At 41.6% G+C, this 15,912-nt stretch overlaps 1 protein-coding gene across 3 annotated transcripts in view; it reads right to left on the bottom strand.

The window, feature by feature from the left end:
• atad2b (ATPase family AAA domain containing 2B) overlaps positions 1 to 15,309 on the bottom strand; it is a 68,274-nt gene extending 52,965 nt beyond the window's left edge. For 2 of the 3 annotated variants that reach the window (XM_020603664.1, XM_020603666.1), the window contains exons 1-19: positions 15,035 to 15,309; positions 13,457 to 13,623; positions 12,969 to 13,133; positions 12,715 to 12,814; positions 12,478 to 12,610; positions 12,149 to 12,307; positions 11,932 to 12,007; positions 11,547 to 11,648; positions 11,254 to 11,365; positions 10,901 to 11,016; positions 10,126 to 10,300; positions 8,712 to 8,800; positions 7,656 to 7,815; positions 4,925 to 5,015; positions 4,415 to 4,726; positions 4,118 to 4,186; positions 3,602 to 3,752; positions 2,046 to 2,232; positions 1,716 to 1,901 (exon numbers count right to left, since the gene is read on the bottom strand). In XM_020603664.1, coding sequence (XP_020459320.1) covers positions 1,716 to 1,901; positions 2,046 to 2,232; positions 3,602 to 3,752; positions 4,118 to 4,186; positions 4,415 to 4,726; positions 4,925 to 5,015; positions 7,656 to 7,815; positions 8,712 to 8,800; positions 10,126 to 10,300; positions 10,901 to 11,016; positions 11,254 to 11,365; positions 11,547 to 11,648; positions 11,932 to 12,007; positions 12,149 to 12,307; positions 12,478 to 12,610; positions 12,715 to 12,814; positions 12,969 to 13,133; positions 13,457 to 13,623; positions 15,035 to 15,133 — 2,649 coding nt within the window. In that variant the 5' untranslated portion in view covers positions 15,134 to 15,309. The remainder of the gene's footprint in view (positions 1 to 1,715; positions 1,902 to 2,045; positions 2,233 to 3,601; positions 3,753 to 4,117; positions 4,187 to 4,414; positions 4,727 to 4,924; positions 5,016 to 7,655; positions 7,816 to 8,711; positions 8,801 to 10,125; positions 10,301 to 10,900; positions 11,017 to 11,253; positions 11,366 to 11,546; positions 11,649 to 11,931; positions 12,008 to 12,148; positions 12,308 to 12,477; positions 12,611 to 12,714; positions 12,815 to 12,968; positions 13,134 to 13,456; positions 13,624 to 15,034) is intronic. The other variant, XM_020603665.1, reaches the window with a different exon arrangement.
• Between the last annotated feature and the right edge of the window lie 603 nt (positions 15,310 to 15,912).

Here is a 15,912-nt window from a genome sequence, read left to right on the forward strand (position 1 = left end):
TTTCCCCCTAACTCAGTAGTAATCCCTCCCTCACAGCTACAGGTGGTCTAACTCTGCTTTGGCTTTCAGAAAGAAAATATTAAATTCAAGAGTAGGGATAAAGGAGCAGGGGTGGGGATACCCAGGGAGAGAAGTGGGCAGCTGGATGAATGACAAGAAAACAGAGATGGAGCCCAAGTAGATAAAAACTCGGTGGGAATAGATGACCTTGACTGTGACAACCTGTGTGTCTGCAGCACTGACTGAGGGAAGGAAAGAACCCCCACGAATTGTGCTTTAGCCTCCACTGCCTTTTAAAATGACAAAAGCTGGATTTGAAAAAACAATTTTCTCATTACTTGAAACAGACGGGAAACATACTTTGAGCTGCACAGAGGGATTGTGTTCTCGAAGGTGTTCACTTATCCAAAGTAATCCCACACTGCTGATTTTAATTTCCTTTTTGGTGGCTGAAGTTTGGTGATAGGCTATCAGCTTCCTTCTCTCTGCCATTTGTCCGTTGCCTGTGTGTGTACGGCGCCGGTTGAGTCTAACAGGCAGTCAAGGAAGAAAGTTGTGCAGGTATATTGTTTTTTTCCCTTCAGTACGGGTCATAAGCAAATGTGCATGGTATGATAACCATCAATTTTCATACCATGATACACTGCAACAAAATTAGCCACCTTGAGTCACAACAGTCCAGCAGTCTGTCATGTAAACAGTTACAGTCTATGTACTGCTGTCACTCTGGATATTGAGCAGACTATCTCATACAGAACCTAGAGACCACATCTTTGAGAAGGATGGATTGAAAAAAGACTGCATACTGATCGGAGCTCTCCATTTGGGTTTGTTGAGGAGATATTATCTCTGGCTACAAGATGTGAGGCTGTAAAGTTGACTGAGCAGTGTGTGGATTGATTCTACTTTATTCAGCTGGTGAGCTAACTGGCTGATGTGTTAGCACAGGCAATCCAGATGAATTTCAGTTTCTGTGCTCAAAGTGATGCAGATGTCTGTACTTGGCCGAAGCAACTGGTGCTGACAGTCCATGTACAGATGTATAGGATAGGATTTATTTTTTTAAAACACAAAGATGATGCCTTTGTAAGTGGTGCAGGATTATTCTTTATTCTTGCTCAACTGTTTTGCACCTGTAGCCCTTTTAAAAATGGCAAATGTATCATGTTTCAGTTGTTTTGCATTTGCCAAGGAAAATAAATCCTAGGCCCACAGTTTTATAACTGGGAAATGTGTTACCAATTAGTCTATGATGCGGACTTCACACACATACCAGACTGGTGACAAATTAAAGGAAAACCTGAATAAACAAGCGGTCTCTTCCAAGCTAATGACAATGTCCCCATGGACACAAGGGGTCACCGAATTGTTTGAAGAGTATGAAAATAATAAAAATCATATGTTGTGGCCTTCATAGTCACCAGAACACCGTCTGTTGGAACAATGGTGTTGGTCCCTCCAGTAGAGTCCAGAGACTTTTAGAACCAATGCCAAGATGCACTGAAGCTGTTCTGGTGGTTCTTGGATGTAACCAAATTGTCAAGAATCAAACAAATTGGGAGATCAGCGCCAATATCCAGGCCTATAAATGGTATTAGGTCAACATTCTCCATTCTCACATCATGGAACCACAATCATAGAACATAAGGCAGCCAGGTAAATCTGAAAATGTCAGCTGAGGTTTGCATGTGTGTGTGGGTGTACACTATTCCTACCTCTTCTGACAGTTGCAAGTAGTGGGTCTCAGCAGTGGCAAGGATAAGGACAGGGCTGAAAGAGGGCACATCCTGCAGCAAGGTGAGAAAAGTGCTCTTCACAGTGTCTCCCACTGTCTCCCACCACTCTGAGATATGTGGCATGAACACTACGCTGGGCACACTCCGACGGGCCTCACGGAAAACCTAGAACCACACAGATAGGTCAAACACATTGTCGCTTAAATCTGAATGGATAAAAAAAGCAATACTACAAACGATTTAACCTGAAAGTAAGGCTTAACTACAAGTACCCCGCTAAAGCTTGAAGAAACAATGTGTATGTATTACCTGAGCACAGGACTCCTCTGGTGTCTTAGTACTGACGGAGTAGAGAGTGGGCAAGTCCAGGCGATGCACTGGCAGCTTGTCCAGGTGGTGCAGCAAGGCAGGGGCCAAATGGGAGCTCTGTCCTGAGCCCAAGGGCCCAGCCAGAAGCAGACGGGGCCGGTAAGCTGTGGGCTGTTGAAGTGCAGAGCTAGAAGCAGATGAAAGTTCATAGTCAGTGCTGTATCCATCACCTGCCCATTTGTTTTGTTTTCAAATTGGCCACAAAGTACACAGACCGTCAGATGTCATGATTAAGCATCATGCCTCTGCTACAGAGACTCCAGCGGTTGTGTAAAAGGAACACAGAAGCTGCATTTTGTTGGCTTTTTTAAGCTCAGTGTCAAAGGTCTTAAATCAAAAAGCTGCCTTGAAAGAGGGCCAAATTGCCAGACGTTTGCTGCGACTTCTGTGTAAAAGAAGCTATAGACACATAGAGGACATGATTCCTGCAGCACAGGCCCTGCTTACAGCAGCTTAGAGCTGCATCTGTACACAGTATCCTACTTAGACAAGCCAGAATTGACTGATTCTCCGCTCTCATCTCTCATCATTTCTCTTATACAGTATATTAGGGATATACATTACAGATAACTACCTTTACACCTGCAGGATGCCTGTATTGGAACCCTTAGAGGTTCCATTGCAGCACAGGTGTTTGATAACAAGATGTGGCAATTAGGCCAGTTAAACCCGACTCTGAGCGCACTAATAAAGACAGAGAGCCATAAAGCATAGTGTTGTTTTAATTCTGTTTGTTGACCATCCAATAAAGCCCTTCTACATATATAAATCCATACCATGAGCCTTGAGAGGATTTCTTTCATTTAATCACACACGGCACCATAGCAGAAAAAAAACTGCAATTCAGTAGCAAAAACTATAATTCTGATTTCAGAACTGTCTTCTCACCTTCTCTTTTCACTTTCATCCTCTCCTCTGATCTGGGCTTGTCTCCACAGCTGACAAAGCTCAGCCTGTAGAACCACTAAGCTCTGCTGTTGCTCATTCCACTTAATATACAGTCCGACTATTTTGATGAGTTGTATGAAAAATAAAGGTATACATTTACAAACAGGTTGCCTTCTACTAGGAAGATAATATCCAAGAGAACCGGGTCTACTATATATTAGTCAGAAAGCTATTCTGTATCAACATTCAGCATCAGTTCAATGTTTCAAAGAGCAAATACATGTTCTGTGTAGGTTGTTTCCCTGAAAGTGTTCCAAATAGTGTTTACACATCATGCTCAGTATGCTGTCTTTAAAATTCCTTGGCCTAGATCTTGTGACTAAAAACTTAGATGTATTTATTTTCACATTGATGTTTGTAGTAGCATACTTTGATGCCAGTGACTATGCACTTTAAATAAACACCTGTGGTGGCGTTTCGCCACAGGTTCTATGTTCAGTGTGTGAGGGTGATACAAAGCGCTCAGTCTCAGAGTCAAGTAGTATTTGATTTTATATAAACAACTATATAACCAGATGTCCATAAAAACTGAATTTCTGTTAACTCACGAGGAGAAATGGAGGAAAGGTCTGTGCATTGCAGAAGAGGAAGTTTGTCTCTCTGGGGATGCAGCAGGCTGGACTTCATATATGGAAGCAGAGCCTTCCTCATTGTCATCATCGCTGTACAAGTCCTCTTCAAGCAGATGATTGTCACCGCCTAGCACAGAGATGAACACTGCTTATAATACATGCTTACATAGAAGCTCCCATTTCCAGGAATTATTGAGCTTAATGGTGGTAAATGAACTTAACAGTTTGTTTCTAAATATTTAATCCTCAGAACAACCCTATGTCTGACATTAATGAAGCAATTTCACCAAAAAGTGAGAATAAAAGAAAGAGTTGGCTTATTAGGTGAGATGTAATGGGCATTTAAAGTGATACAGATCCCTGGGAAATTTATGTTATTATTGGGTGCAGGAAGTACAACTCCAGGAAGCAATTTCCCACTGGTCAAGTGGTGCACTGTGGCTAATCTGCTGTAAACACTGCTGTTGTTGACTGGAGTGGGAGCTGACTTACTGAAGCACCAGCAGGCTGACTGGTTATCCAGACTCTGCATACTCAAGGGGTGGCGTTTCACCACAGGTTCTATGTTCAGTGTGTGAGGGTGATACAAAGCATTCAGTCTCAGAGTCAAGCAGAATTTGATAATATCTTTCTTTATCACCTTCCCCTGTGACAATAGGGAAAGTGTGCTAACAAATGAGAAAGGTAGCAAGGCAGAAGAGAGCAAGAGACAGGGTGTGAGAAGCATCAACCAGCAGCAGGAAAGTGAAAACAAAGGATACAGCTGAGATCTGGGCCCCAGACACCTACCGTTTGTGTTGTCCCTGTCATTACACTGAGCATGGGGGAAGACACGAAGCAGAGCTTTCAGCACCGAGGAGAAAGAGCTGGCCAGCAATGGCCTGAGGGTGGGGGACAGGGCTCGGCCAGGAGGAGCCAAGGCCCTCTGTGAGGCTGGGACGATTGTCCTCATGGCCTTGCTGAAGTCGCCAGGCCCCAGGACGATGGAGGTGACATCAAGCTTCAGTTTGACGCTGCTGCCATAGATCTGGGGGTAGCGGCGGCGCAACGCCACCAAGGCTGCCTCTGTGCAAAGTGCTTTGATGTCAGCACCACAGTAGCCTGGGAGCAAGGCAGACATAAAAAGGTTCGTCAGTCATCTGTTTTGGTTTTACGAGTCATTTTCAAATGGCACAGAGAACATGGATGTCGGCAGGACAAAGAGTTTCTTAAATATATTCTCTACTGTTATTACTGTGTGCTGATAATTCTGAAGTACGTCATTTAACAACACATATAATACAAAGGTGTCAAACTTACCGACACATTTTTCTGCAAGTTCATCTATAAATGGCTCAGCCAATTTGGGATTCCAGTCCCGTGTGTGAATCTCCAAGATGTGTTTTCTGGCCTGAAAAGAGGATTTGGGGTTGAAAAAAATAAAAAGACACAGACACACACAAACAAAAAAAACAAACAATAAATGCAGCACTGATAGGAACAACATGTCAAATGACACCAACAAGGCAACAATGCTAACTAGAGATGCCTCGATTGCAATTCTTGGCTAATTCCGAGTTGTTTTTTTTTTTTTTTTTTTTTTTTTCCTCACCCGCCCTCTTCAATTTTTTTCTTTCTCTCCAAGAACTATATTTGGTGGCATACACAGACATTTTTCTAACTTTTCTTTAATGAAAAATTTGTAATAAAAAAAAAAAAAAAGAAAAAAAATCACTGAATCAAATAGGGGTGGGATCGTGTATAACTTGCTTAGTATCTTGTTATAATGAGACGTTTTTCTCATTGTAATGTCCCAATCATGTTTCAGGCAATACTGAGAACAGGTGAAGTCAGTGTGGCTGCTGTTACACCAAGCTTCGCAGGGCTCACGTTAGGGTGTAGACATGATATGATCCACTTTAGGGGTGTGTGTGATATCATATTAGATCAGGCCATACATTTGAAACTACATACTACAGGTGATCATGCAGTGAACACCAGACACAGTGGCCTAATACTTGAGCAAAGAGACACACAGTGCGTACAGGCAACACTGCTCATATAGGTATATAACTTTCCACTGTTAACTACAGTGTTCATAGTTCAGCTCTGAGGACGGCACAGGCTGACCTACCTTCTGGTGTGGGTATAGCTTATGGATTTGCATTAACAGTCAATCCTGGAAAGGCCTTCGTTTTTTGCTCCCTTAATTTTCAAACCAGAGTCAAGTTTAAGGACCTCATTATATTATTTTGGTTGACAATTTTTAGTTATACCATTTCAGTCTGCTTTTAATGTTTTGCCAGGTTTCTATACATTGCAGTTTTCCATCCTATAACAATGCCTGGTAGGTCTACCAGCGATTGAACGCCGGAAGGTTAAATAACAGTTTGAGGGGCAGGGGTGGGAAGACGGTACGTCAAAATATTTCACAACTTCATCCATAAATTGAAAAATATTTTCACCTTATTGCCTGAAGAAGCATCAAATAGCTACAATATCACACACCCCTGCAGTGGATCAAAGCCACCCCATGACAGCAGCACACGGACCGGCTTCATGTGCTCTCAGAAATGCCTGTAAGATGCTGATCAGTACACGTTCAGTTTATGTATTATTTATCATTGCTCATAAGCTGCTTTTAAATGATGCTTTGTGTGCCCATATGTAAACAAATTATTGCATGTGGATTTTTTTTTTTTTTACAAACTTTTAACTAAAAATGAAGTGTAATATTTGTACACGAGCAGTGGTGTGTGCGATGGGAACTGTCCTGCCTCTAAAACAGAAATCTCAGAGTGATCGACCGGTCACCATTTCCAGTCTCCGTCAATCAATCGGTGCATCTCTAATGCCAACAATGTAAAAGAAGATTGAATTAATTTGTCATTTAAATAGTATGTTGTTTGAGATAAGAATAAAGAAACAACTTAGGAAATCACACCATAAATATCAATGAACAATGTCTCACTAGGTGTAGCCTTCTATCTAGAACTGACAAAACTACTAAGAGAAAAATCCAAACTGACTCAAGAACATGAGTGAGCTCAACTGAAGGGCTTGCTAACACAAAACACCATTAAACTCATTGCCAACGTCTCCACAGGACTCTGCTTTGATGATCAGACATGAAGAAAGCTCTTGTTGTGAATGAAGGGCAAAAGTTTTAACCACATCTCCCTTTCTGTACAAATGACACAACTCAAACAGATTTCATGCAGGCCCCTGGCCTCGGCAATACCAGGGGGGAGCTGAACTTTAATGTGTAGAGAGGCCTGCTATTTGCACAAAAGCAAGGTTTTTAAGCAGTCAGAGCTCACTACTGGTGATCTCAGCCAGCAATGGCCTGCAGCTTAGCCTTTGATCACCATTAATCCTACTGTGTGGACAAAGGATGCAAGCAACCCATTAAACAGGTTCAAAGAGGAAAGGGGGGGGGTCCAACTATACCAAGCTGTTGACTCACTGTCACTCCGTGTGATGTGGGACAAAAAACAAATTTCCATAAATGCAAGATCATCGGATCTGCATAATAATAAACCCGGCCAAGTTGATTTGTCACTTTCCAGAAACCTAATGGGCATCTGCTTTGTTACTTCCATGGTGGATCAGAACAGCGAGAGAAAAAACTGTAGGAGACTCCTAATAGCCAGAAGGCTGAATGTACTAATTTTGTCACAGGACTCTTATGAGTAAAACACTAATTACTTCAGCATTATATTGTGTCTCCAGCTGGGTGTGCAGATAGGGATAGCACTTTCTGTACTGTACAGTAAATGATCCTTCTACAGAATATCGCAGTGGTTGTGCAGGGAGAAACAGATAGTGTGGGCCAACATTTAAGATAAAGCCACTATTTATTCTTTGACTTTTATGTAGTGGTATCCAGTCTTTTAGGTATAAATCAATAATAATAAATTAAAAGTTGATCTTACTACCAAAAAAAAAATAATAATTCCAAGTACAGTAAAAACAAGACGATGTGTTGACAAAAAATGTGTCCATGTACGTGTCCACTGCACGTAATCTCGAGAGCTTACTCCCATCTCACCTTCTTGTCGGGCAGGTTGAACAGAAACTCCCGGTCAAAGCGTCCAGGCCTCCTGAGTGCTGGGTCGATAGAGTCGAGTCTGTTTGTAGCACCAATGACCACTATCTCCCCACGACTGTCCAATCCGTCCATCAAGGCCAGCAGAGTGGACACAATAGAACTGGACAGAGGGAAGGAGGCGACAGGACAGACTGTAAATCTTTAACTATTACATTTAGTAGTACATTGATTATTCTGTTGTATTAACACCAAACAGTAAAACTGCCTGACTTTATTGGAAGACATTTATATAATAAAAGCTATGTACATCTACTTTGCTTGCACACAAACACACAATGAGCAAAATGGTGTGAGGAAAACCTATAAAATGTTATATTTCCCTGGTTACTAGAGCCCCATGTATTTTTTTTTTTTACCAGGTATGGCAGAGAGAGGAGAGTATTTATAAACTTATGAATACACACATTTCATGATGTGAATAAACTGTGGTCCAGAATTGTAATGTTACATTTCACAAATGATTAATTTTTCAGATGGTAATGTTTTCTGAAGGATCAGCGGCAAGCTGTGTTAGCAGGATAGGAAACCTTTCACCACAAATGGTCCAAATTAGATGTGAAATTGTTATGATGACTGATCTCTACTGCTCAGTGCCAAATAAACAAAAACATGTGGGCTTAAGTGTCACTGATGTGGAGCACTGACATCCAGATGCAGCTTTGGCCGTGCACTTCCAGCGAACCTGTGCCACCTTTTGGCAAAGAAAGTAACAGCAGTATTGACCTGCAGATGCAGGCATCCGAAAGCGAAAGCAGGTAGATGTTTAACACTTTCACCACTACATGTCAACAGCTGTGTAGTACAGCTGGATTTTTTTATAGATGCTTTTGTGTGATTTTAAAAGGGGGAAACATGCAGAAAGTTCATTAGAGTTTCTGAGTGATGTGAAAGTCAGTGACTAGACATTGCTGACAATGTTGGAGATACTGATGTGTGCCAAGCATACACAAGTGTAAAGAGCAGTTGTACATTCTTGTACGATCACATTAGCCTCACCTGTGTATCTGGTCTTGCCTGCTGGAGCGAACAGGAGCCAAACCATCTATCTCATCAAAGAAAATAATGGATGGCCTCATCAGGTACGCCTGATGAAAAGCACACACACAAGATCAAGGTCAAACCCAAAAAACACATTATGTTCACTGAAAAAATACATTAAGGCCGGCGGGGATCGCTTTAATTTTGTTAAACTTTCTCATCTTTCTCAATAAGGTGAAAAACAATATGACAATACTAAAGGATCATTTAAATTTTTGTGAACCTTCTGTATTTCCACCAAAAGTGGCTGCTAATTTTCAGATCACTACCTCCTTTGCAGTGTTCATTTATCTCCAGTGTTCATTCATCTCTTCTTGCTAGTGAGGGAATACCAAGCAAGGAAAAAATGCTTCGTGCGGTAACTAATAAAATGACACAGTACATACTGGAGTTTTATCAACTGCTGCTGCACAGCAAAAAGAGACTCCAGCTGTGGCTAATTGCTCTGCAAATTGACCCAAGTATTACGAACACCGTCCCGCCGACTAGCGTGTGTGCAGCAAACATTTTGAAAGGGATGACTGTGTATGTTCTGTCAGATCCTGAACTACCAAACACTTTTTCCTCGGGTTGCATACCAAGTGCAGGTGTACACGTAGGCTAATGCTTATTATGTCATAGCAGTTCAGCACAAGTACTGCGCAATGATCAAATGCAGGATTATCATCTCCGCATATTGCTTCTGTGATCAGATTTATCTACTAAGTAACAGTAGTTTTGCTTTTTTGTTGTTGGAATAAACAAAAATTCACACAGACAAAAAAGATAATCCCATGAAAAGCGATTCAGTAAACTACAATAACAAAAATATTATGTCGTGTGTAGCATTTCTTAGAATTATGTAGCCTCAGACATGTTAGAGGAAGGATATGACTGAGTGATCAGGTCAGCCAACAAGTTGTCCCAGAGGTATATTCCTATGCAGTTAGCTGTAATGGCTACCCCAGACAACAGTCCAAATATTGTGTTAGCTTTCCTTCAGATTCAGAAACAAGCGTGAAAAATTATTTGACTGAAATCCTGTTTATTCTGAGCTCTCTCGGAGGCTAACCGACTGCCCTGATGACTGCCATTTAACTTGACTTTTCCTTTCCTATAATCTTTGTAACTGAGGTAATGATAGCAAAAATGGCACTAGGTATAGAGTCACAATACCCACCTTTAGGTTCAAAAAACCCAAAGTTATCCTTTATGTTACAGCATGCAGCACATAATACATGTAAGATTTGAAAACACTCTACCAGCAGTAAATGACTAGCTTCCAATTTACAGTGCAAAGTCAGTTCAGGTCAAGTGGCTGAAGCTATGGTTACAAGGGTTTTATAACAGAACTTGCATGTGACCACAACCATGTGCTGGGTCATTGACTCACCTGGTCAAAGAGCAGGCGCAGCTGGCGTTCTGATTCACCAACCCATTTACTGAGGCAGTCGGCCCCTTTCCTCATGAAGAAGGAAACCTTCCTGTCTCCCTGGCTACACTCATTGGCAAGCGCCCGTGCAACCAGGGTCTTTCCTGTCCCTGGAGGGCCATAGAACAAACATCCTCTAAAAGGGAGGGGAGAGGAAATGGAAACTGCATTTACTTGACAACTGTAAATTACAACACGTTTTCTACAAAAACATACACTCACCAGCCACCTTATTAGGTACACCTGTACAACCGTATGCAATTCAATGCAACACTTCTGTGGTGTTGTACTGCACAATGCTGTATTCAAAAGGTATCTCTATACTTTTGTCCACCCCAGCTACACCGAGAGGACCAGAATATTAGGAACACCTCTGAATATGTTGTCCAGTACAATACCACCTTTAACTATGAATTCAATAATGAGGGGGAAAAAAGTTGAGTTTATACATTTACAACAGTTTCACCAAACTCTGAAACATTCGGAGCTTCATAAAACACAGATGTTAAGACAGAAGTGTTGCACTGAAGTGTATACAGTTGTACAGATGTGCCTAATAAAGTGGCCGGTGAGTGTATATCCAGTGTTTGTTTTTATTTCTTTTTATGTATTCACAGTATATTCCAAGACAAGCATAAAAATAATGCCACCATAAAAGTGGACAGCATTTCTGTTTTTGAATTTTAATATAATCTGTTTCCATCCAACCAAACTGAGTGGCATTAGTTCTTCTTACCTGGGAGGCTGAATCTTGAACTTCTCAAAAATCTCAGGATAAAGCAGAGGGAACACTACCATCTCTTTTAGTGACTGAATGTGATTACTGAGACCACCCACACTGTCAAATTTCACCTGTAAAGAAAACACACATTTCCCACATATCCTATGAACACTTATTGTCTTTAAGACATCTTACGCCAACACATCTCTCTGTTTGGCTATCAAATTTATTGATAACTGTAATAAAAAAAAACAATATTACCTACATTTTACCCATGGCTCCTAAAAATTACAACCTTTCCACATTTAAAGCCTGAAGCTGCACTGCTCTGCAGTTTTTTTTTTGTATTTATTAGCAGTTCCACTCACAGAACTATCGAGGTTCATGGGATCCACATCAGCCAAGCTAGCACCCACTTTCACCCGATCACGCAGCACCCCACTAGCCAGGTCTTCTGCAGTTAAGTTCATGGGTAAACATCTTTGAAACAAATGAGAATGACAGAGATCAATACATAAGAGGATTAAAAACGCACAGTGGCCACTGTTACAGCCCTTGTCAATAAATTCCAATTACTTTGTGCCTCCTTAAAAAAATAAAAGTGTTCTGATCAAATCAAAAAGTAAGGAAAGGGAAGATAAAAGAAAGTGGCAGCTGTTACCTGTTCCTAGCCCGGGTCATGCTCTTGCTTTTCCTTCGCTCAAAGCGCTCTTCATCAGAAGATGAGGTGGTGTCACTGCTGTGAATGGCATGCTTCTTCACTCTGGAGGAAGTGTAAAAATCTCAATTTAGTGCCACATCAGTAAACTGTCACATTCCTTAATAATCAACAGAAAGCTTTTTATAATCACGGCTCAGACTTTATTAGTCATAATGAAAAAGCTGCTTTAAAAGGCCAGATCATGGTCTCTACTTGCCCTGGAGCAGACACGCTTCTGTTTAAGTGTAAATTGGCCCTACTAGTCACACTGTTTCTATTTTACACACACTAACACATTTAGCATCAGATCTGACTGAGATTCATCACAAAGTCAGTTTCTACCAACCTGATATGGCTTCTTCTTGCCGGGGATCTGTGAGTGTCAAAAAGTGAGGGGTTGCTCTGTTTTCTGTTCACGGGCTCTGAGAAAGCAAACACAAAGCAACTAGCTGTCAAAGATCAAGCTTTTAAAATACACAAGAATTATTAAATAACTAGACAACACAGCTAAACATTGCATTTGCAAAGGTCTTACTTAGGGGGGAAAAAAAGAGACTCATTACCAATGGGTGGTGCCTCATATCTCTGAACTGTCTTTCGCTGCCTCAGGTTGTATGGTCTGTCATTTTCCTCTTCTGCCTCTTCCGCTTCATCCCCTCCATCATCTTCATCTTCATCATCATCATCCTCTGCATCTTCCTCTTCTTCCTCACCATGAGACTCTGAAAGCAATTACTGTGGTTTTCAATACTACCAGATGCAAGCTTTTAAAGATTCACCCAAAGCACACTGAGCCATCAACTCTGCATTTTGGGCTTTTGAAAAGAAAAAAAAAGTGTCTCCATAAGGTATTTATCATGATTCATAAGGAGGACATTAGTATGAAACTGACCTTCCGTCCCTTCCTCCTCCTCTTCCTCCTCCTGCTCCGTTTTGCTCATGACTTTATGGTGTGTAGGCATGGTGTAAGTGCTCCTGCGCATTGATTTCCTGCGTTTCACCCGAGAATACATGTCCATGTTTTCCTGAAAGAACAGAGCCTTAATGCTTATCATTTGTGTTCATATTAGATCATCAAGCAGTAGCTCTTCTTTCGCTCTGGATTGTGTTACAAGAGATCCACACTCACCTCCTCAGTGTCTCCAGTCCACATGCGAAGTCGCTCCACCTCACGGTTCTGCCGGATGCTGCTGATGTTGTCCATCTCCTGAAGGACAGCCTCAGCAGTGCTACACACACAGAGTTACAAGCTGAAGTCACCTTCCAAGATGGATAGTATTCTAAAACCAGTTCAGTAATTTCCACTTCCTGCTTCTATTCTCTTCTCTTAGAAACAATATTACAAAAAAGGTGCCAGTAGTAGTGTAACTGACTGCTAGCTACCTGTTGACCAGCTGGTCAAACAGCAGGCTCTGATTGAGGTGTTGAAACTGGCTCTTCCTAACTCGGCAGCTCCTCTTCAGCTCCACATGGCCATTCATGTGAGAGTGATCTCCCCCTCCAAGATTTGAATTACTGTGCCCATTTTGCATTTTGCGAGAGGATAGCCTAGAAATAAAACGACAAAGTGAAAATGTATGGACATCTGCACAAAAGACAACAATTACACATAACACTGTTAAAGTATTTGATTTTAAGTTTGTCTGCAGTAGTCATTAGAATGCACAATAATGTGAATGAGGTCTGACTCGACAGCTGGTGACAGCAAATAGCCATCTACACTAACTCTGGCTGATTTCAACACTTTTTACAATTACATGAATTTGATACAACACTGTCTAAGCACAACATTTTAGTTCTGCCAAAGACAATGTTGTAATGCACTTGTCTATCTTCACGCACAGTATCATGTGCAATTTTCAGCAGCTGACCTGGTGCGGTAGGTAGGAATGCCCCAGCTGACCCTCTGGCTCTTAGTTTGAGGGGATGGGGAAGTATCACTGAAGCTGGGGTCAGAGGCGGTTTGCCGCCGCGTTCGCTTGGAAGGGGGAGTCAACCGCGGGCTGCTGGGACTGCTCACATCACTGCTGGGCTCCTTCTGTTAAACAAACACCATGCCAAAATTTGAGAGGAGGAAGGATTAATGCAAAAATGACAATCAATCGGAACACCAAGAAGGCCCAATACTGTGTCAGCCCTTTTTGCATAAAGAATTCATCCGGGCAATCACTATAAAAATCCGGAATATTAAGCTAATAACAAACAACTGTAACAAAAGTAAAAAAAATAAAATCCATAACAATTATAGGAGGACTTGGAAGACAGAAGTAAACAAGTTTTCCAACAGGTAAAACCAGAATAGACAGGGCACAGGTACCAAGCTCCTCGGTGTGTTCTATGAAAAACAACACCCGACATATGCCCTTGATGCTCACACCCTTCACAGTTTAACTGCCCTGTGGATATGAGAGCATATTTCACTGTTGTCACAGGCAACTGTGTGCAATGCCTGTAGGTGGGTTTGTGTGAAATGGACAGAGATGCAGGCAGCTATTTTTTGGAAATAACTTGTTCAGTTGAACAAGTATGAAGTTTATCTCCCTAAAGCTTTTGAATCACAAACTAGGCTAAAGTGTCATCAGTGAGCCTGCACTGCAAAGTACTGGACACAAACCAGGAATGACTCAAATTTCTTAAACTAGAATTCACAAAGGTATAAATCTTTGACAAACATCCCATTAAAACTCAAGAATGTGCTGTTTTGCATAATCCCAGTGTTTACATTTTAAAATAGACCATCAGCACGTAGGTCAGACGATCATAGCAAAATCTAAATATTAATAAACGTGTATTTTTGGGTATATCCTTCGGTGGAACGTTGTTTCAGTGCGTTTAAAACACTTGTTGTAAAAACAGACTGTTTAGGGGTCTTAAATACATTTGCAAGAGAGAGTTCACCAAGTTCAGACTTGCTAAATACGGGACTTGAGCCAGCCAACTGTTGTGAACCTGGGACTCCCTTCCCCCACTGTAAGCTAGCTGTCGGGCTAGCTATACCCTACCAACGCTAGCTTAACTATCGCTTTATCTCTTCATATTTAAGAAAATAATAGCGCCGATATCTGCAGTATGGTGGCATAAAGTACTGCCAATAGCACCACGTCGAAGCCGCAGTTGTCTTTATTTAGAAGGCTAATTTGTGGAGACAATCGTGAAACAAGTCAGCCGGGTAAAATTACCAAACACAAAGGGAACTCAACTTGGAGCTAGCCAGGAGTTAAGCTCGCTAGCATGCAATCTGACAACTGTACAATACGATTAGTACGGGTGACACGTATATGAATCGCTGCATCCATTTCTTTTATTGTGTATCTACGTGACTGAGAGGGTGTCAAGCTTAGTACTGCTTATATTTTGTTGTGAATAATACATTTTGTGGAGCACCTTGAGGCCACGGCTACAGCTACCTAGCCAACTAGCTCGCCGGCAAAGAAAAGAAACCGGCTTACATGTTCCTCAGAGTTTCTCTCGTTTCTCCGCGACGACCTAGTCCTCCTGGAGATGTAGGGACCGTTCCCAAGCCGTGAGCTTTTCCTTGTGTTCACCATGTTTTTTTCCTTTTGTCTGCCCTTACTGAATCTCTCTAACCGGCTCCAAACACTGCCTCAGTGAGAGCAGCATCGAGGTGCCATCTCGCTCTCTCTCTCTCTATCTCGCTCGCTCGCCCCCCTCTCTCTCTCTCGTGTGGCTATGAGTCTGTTTGGCAGGTGCATTCATTTCATATAATTACTGGCCTAGTTTTATAAAACAGAATTCCATAAAGTTAAATAGTCACTCCACTACTACTACTGAGGCACAGTAAGTAATTCACTGAATAATGCAAAATTACAACGTTGGTTAACCGAAGTACACCACATTACACCTAAGATAAATACACAGTATCCTTGTGACTTTTAACATTTTATTTCTTGTTGGAGTGGAGAGGAATAGAAAAGTGACTGGCTCGAAGCTGGCAGAGGACACATTAAAGTGGGCAGCTTTAAATTTCTGGAAATAAGTTCATTTCATCACAACATGCTCCAAGTCTAATCACCAAGTCAGACTTTTGGATTTTGCCATCCTGTTTTATTCTGACTTGACTGAAGATACAGCGCTGCTACCAATTAGTTTTGTGTTTTTCTTTATATATATATATATACATATATATATAAGATCCTGTGGGACTTCCAGATACAAACTGGTGGTGGACAAACAGAAGAAGAAGGCCGTAGTGATAGATGTAGCAATCCCAAGCGATAGCAACATCAGGAAGAAGGAACACGAGAAGCTCGAGAAATACCAAGGGCTGAAAGAAGAGCTAGAAAAGATGTGGAAGGTGAAGACACAA

The sequence above is a fragment of the Monopterus albus genome, unplaced genomic scaffold (assembly GCF_001952655.1).
Source record: "Monopterus albus unplaced genomic scaffold, M_albus_1.0 scaffold62.1, whole genome shotgun sequence".
Classification (NCBI taxonomy): domain Eukaryota; kingdom Metazoa; phylum Chordata; class Actinopteri; order Synbranchiformes; family Synbranchidae; genus Monopterus; species Monopterus albus.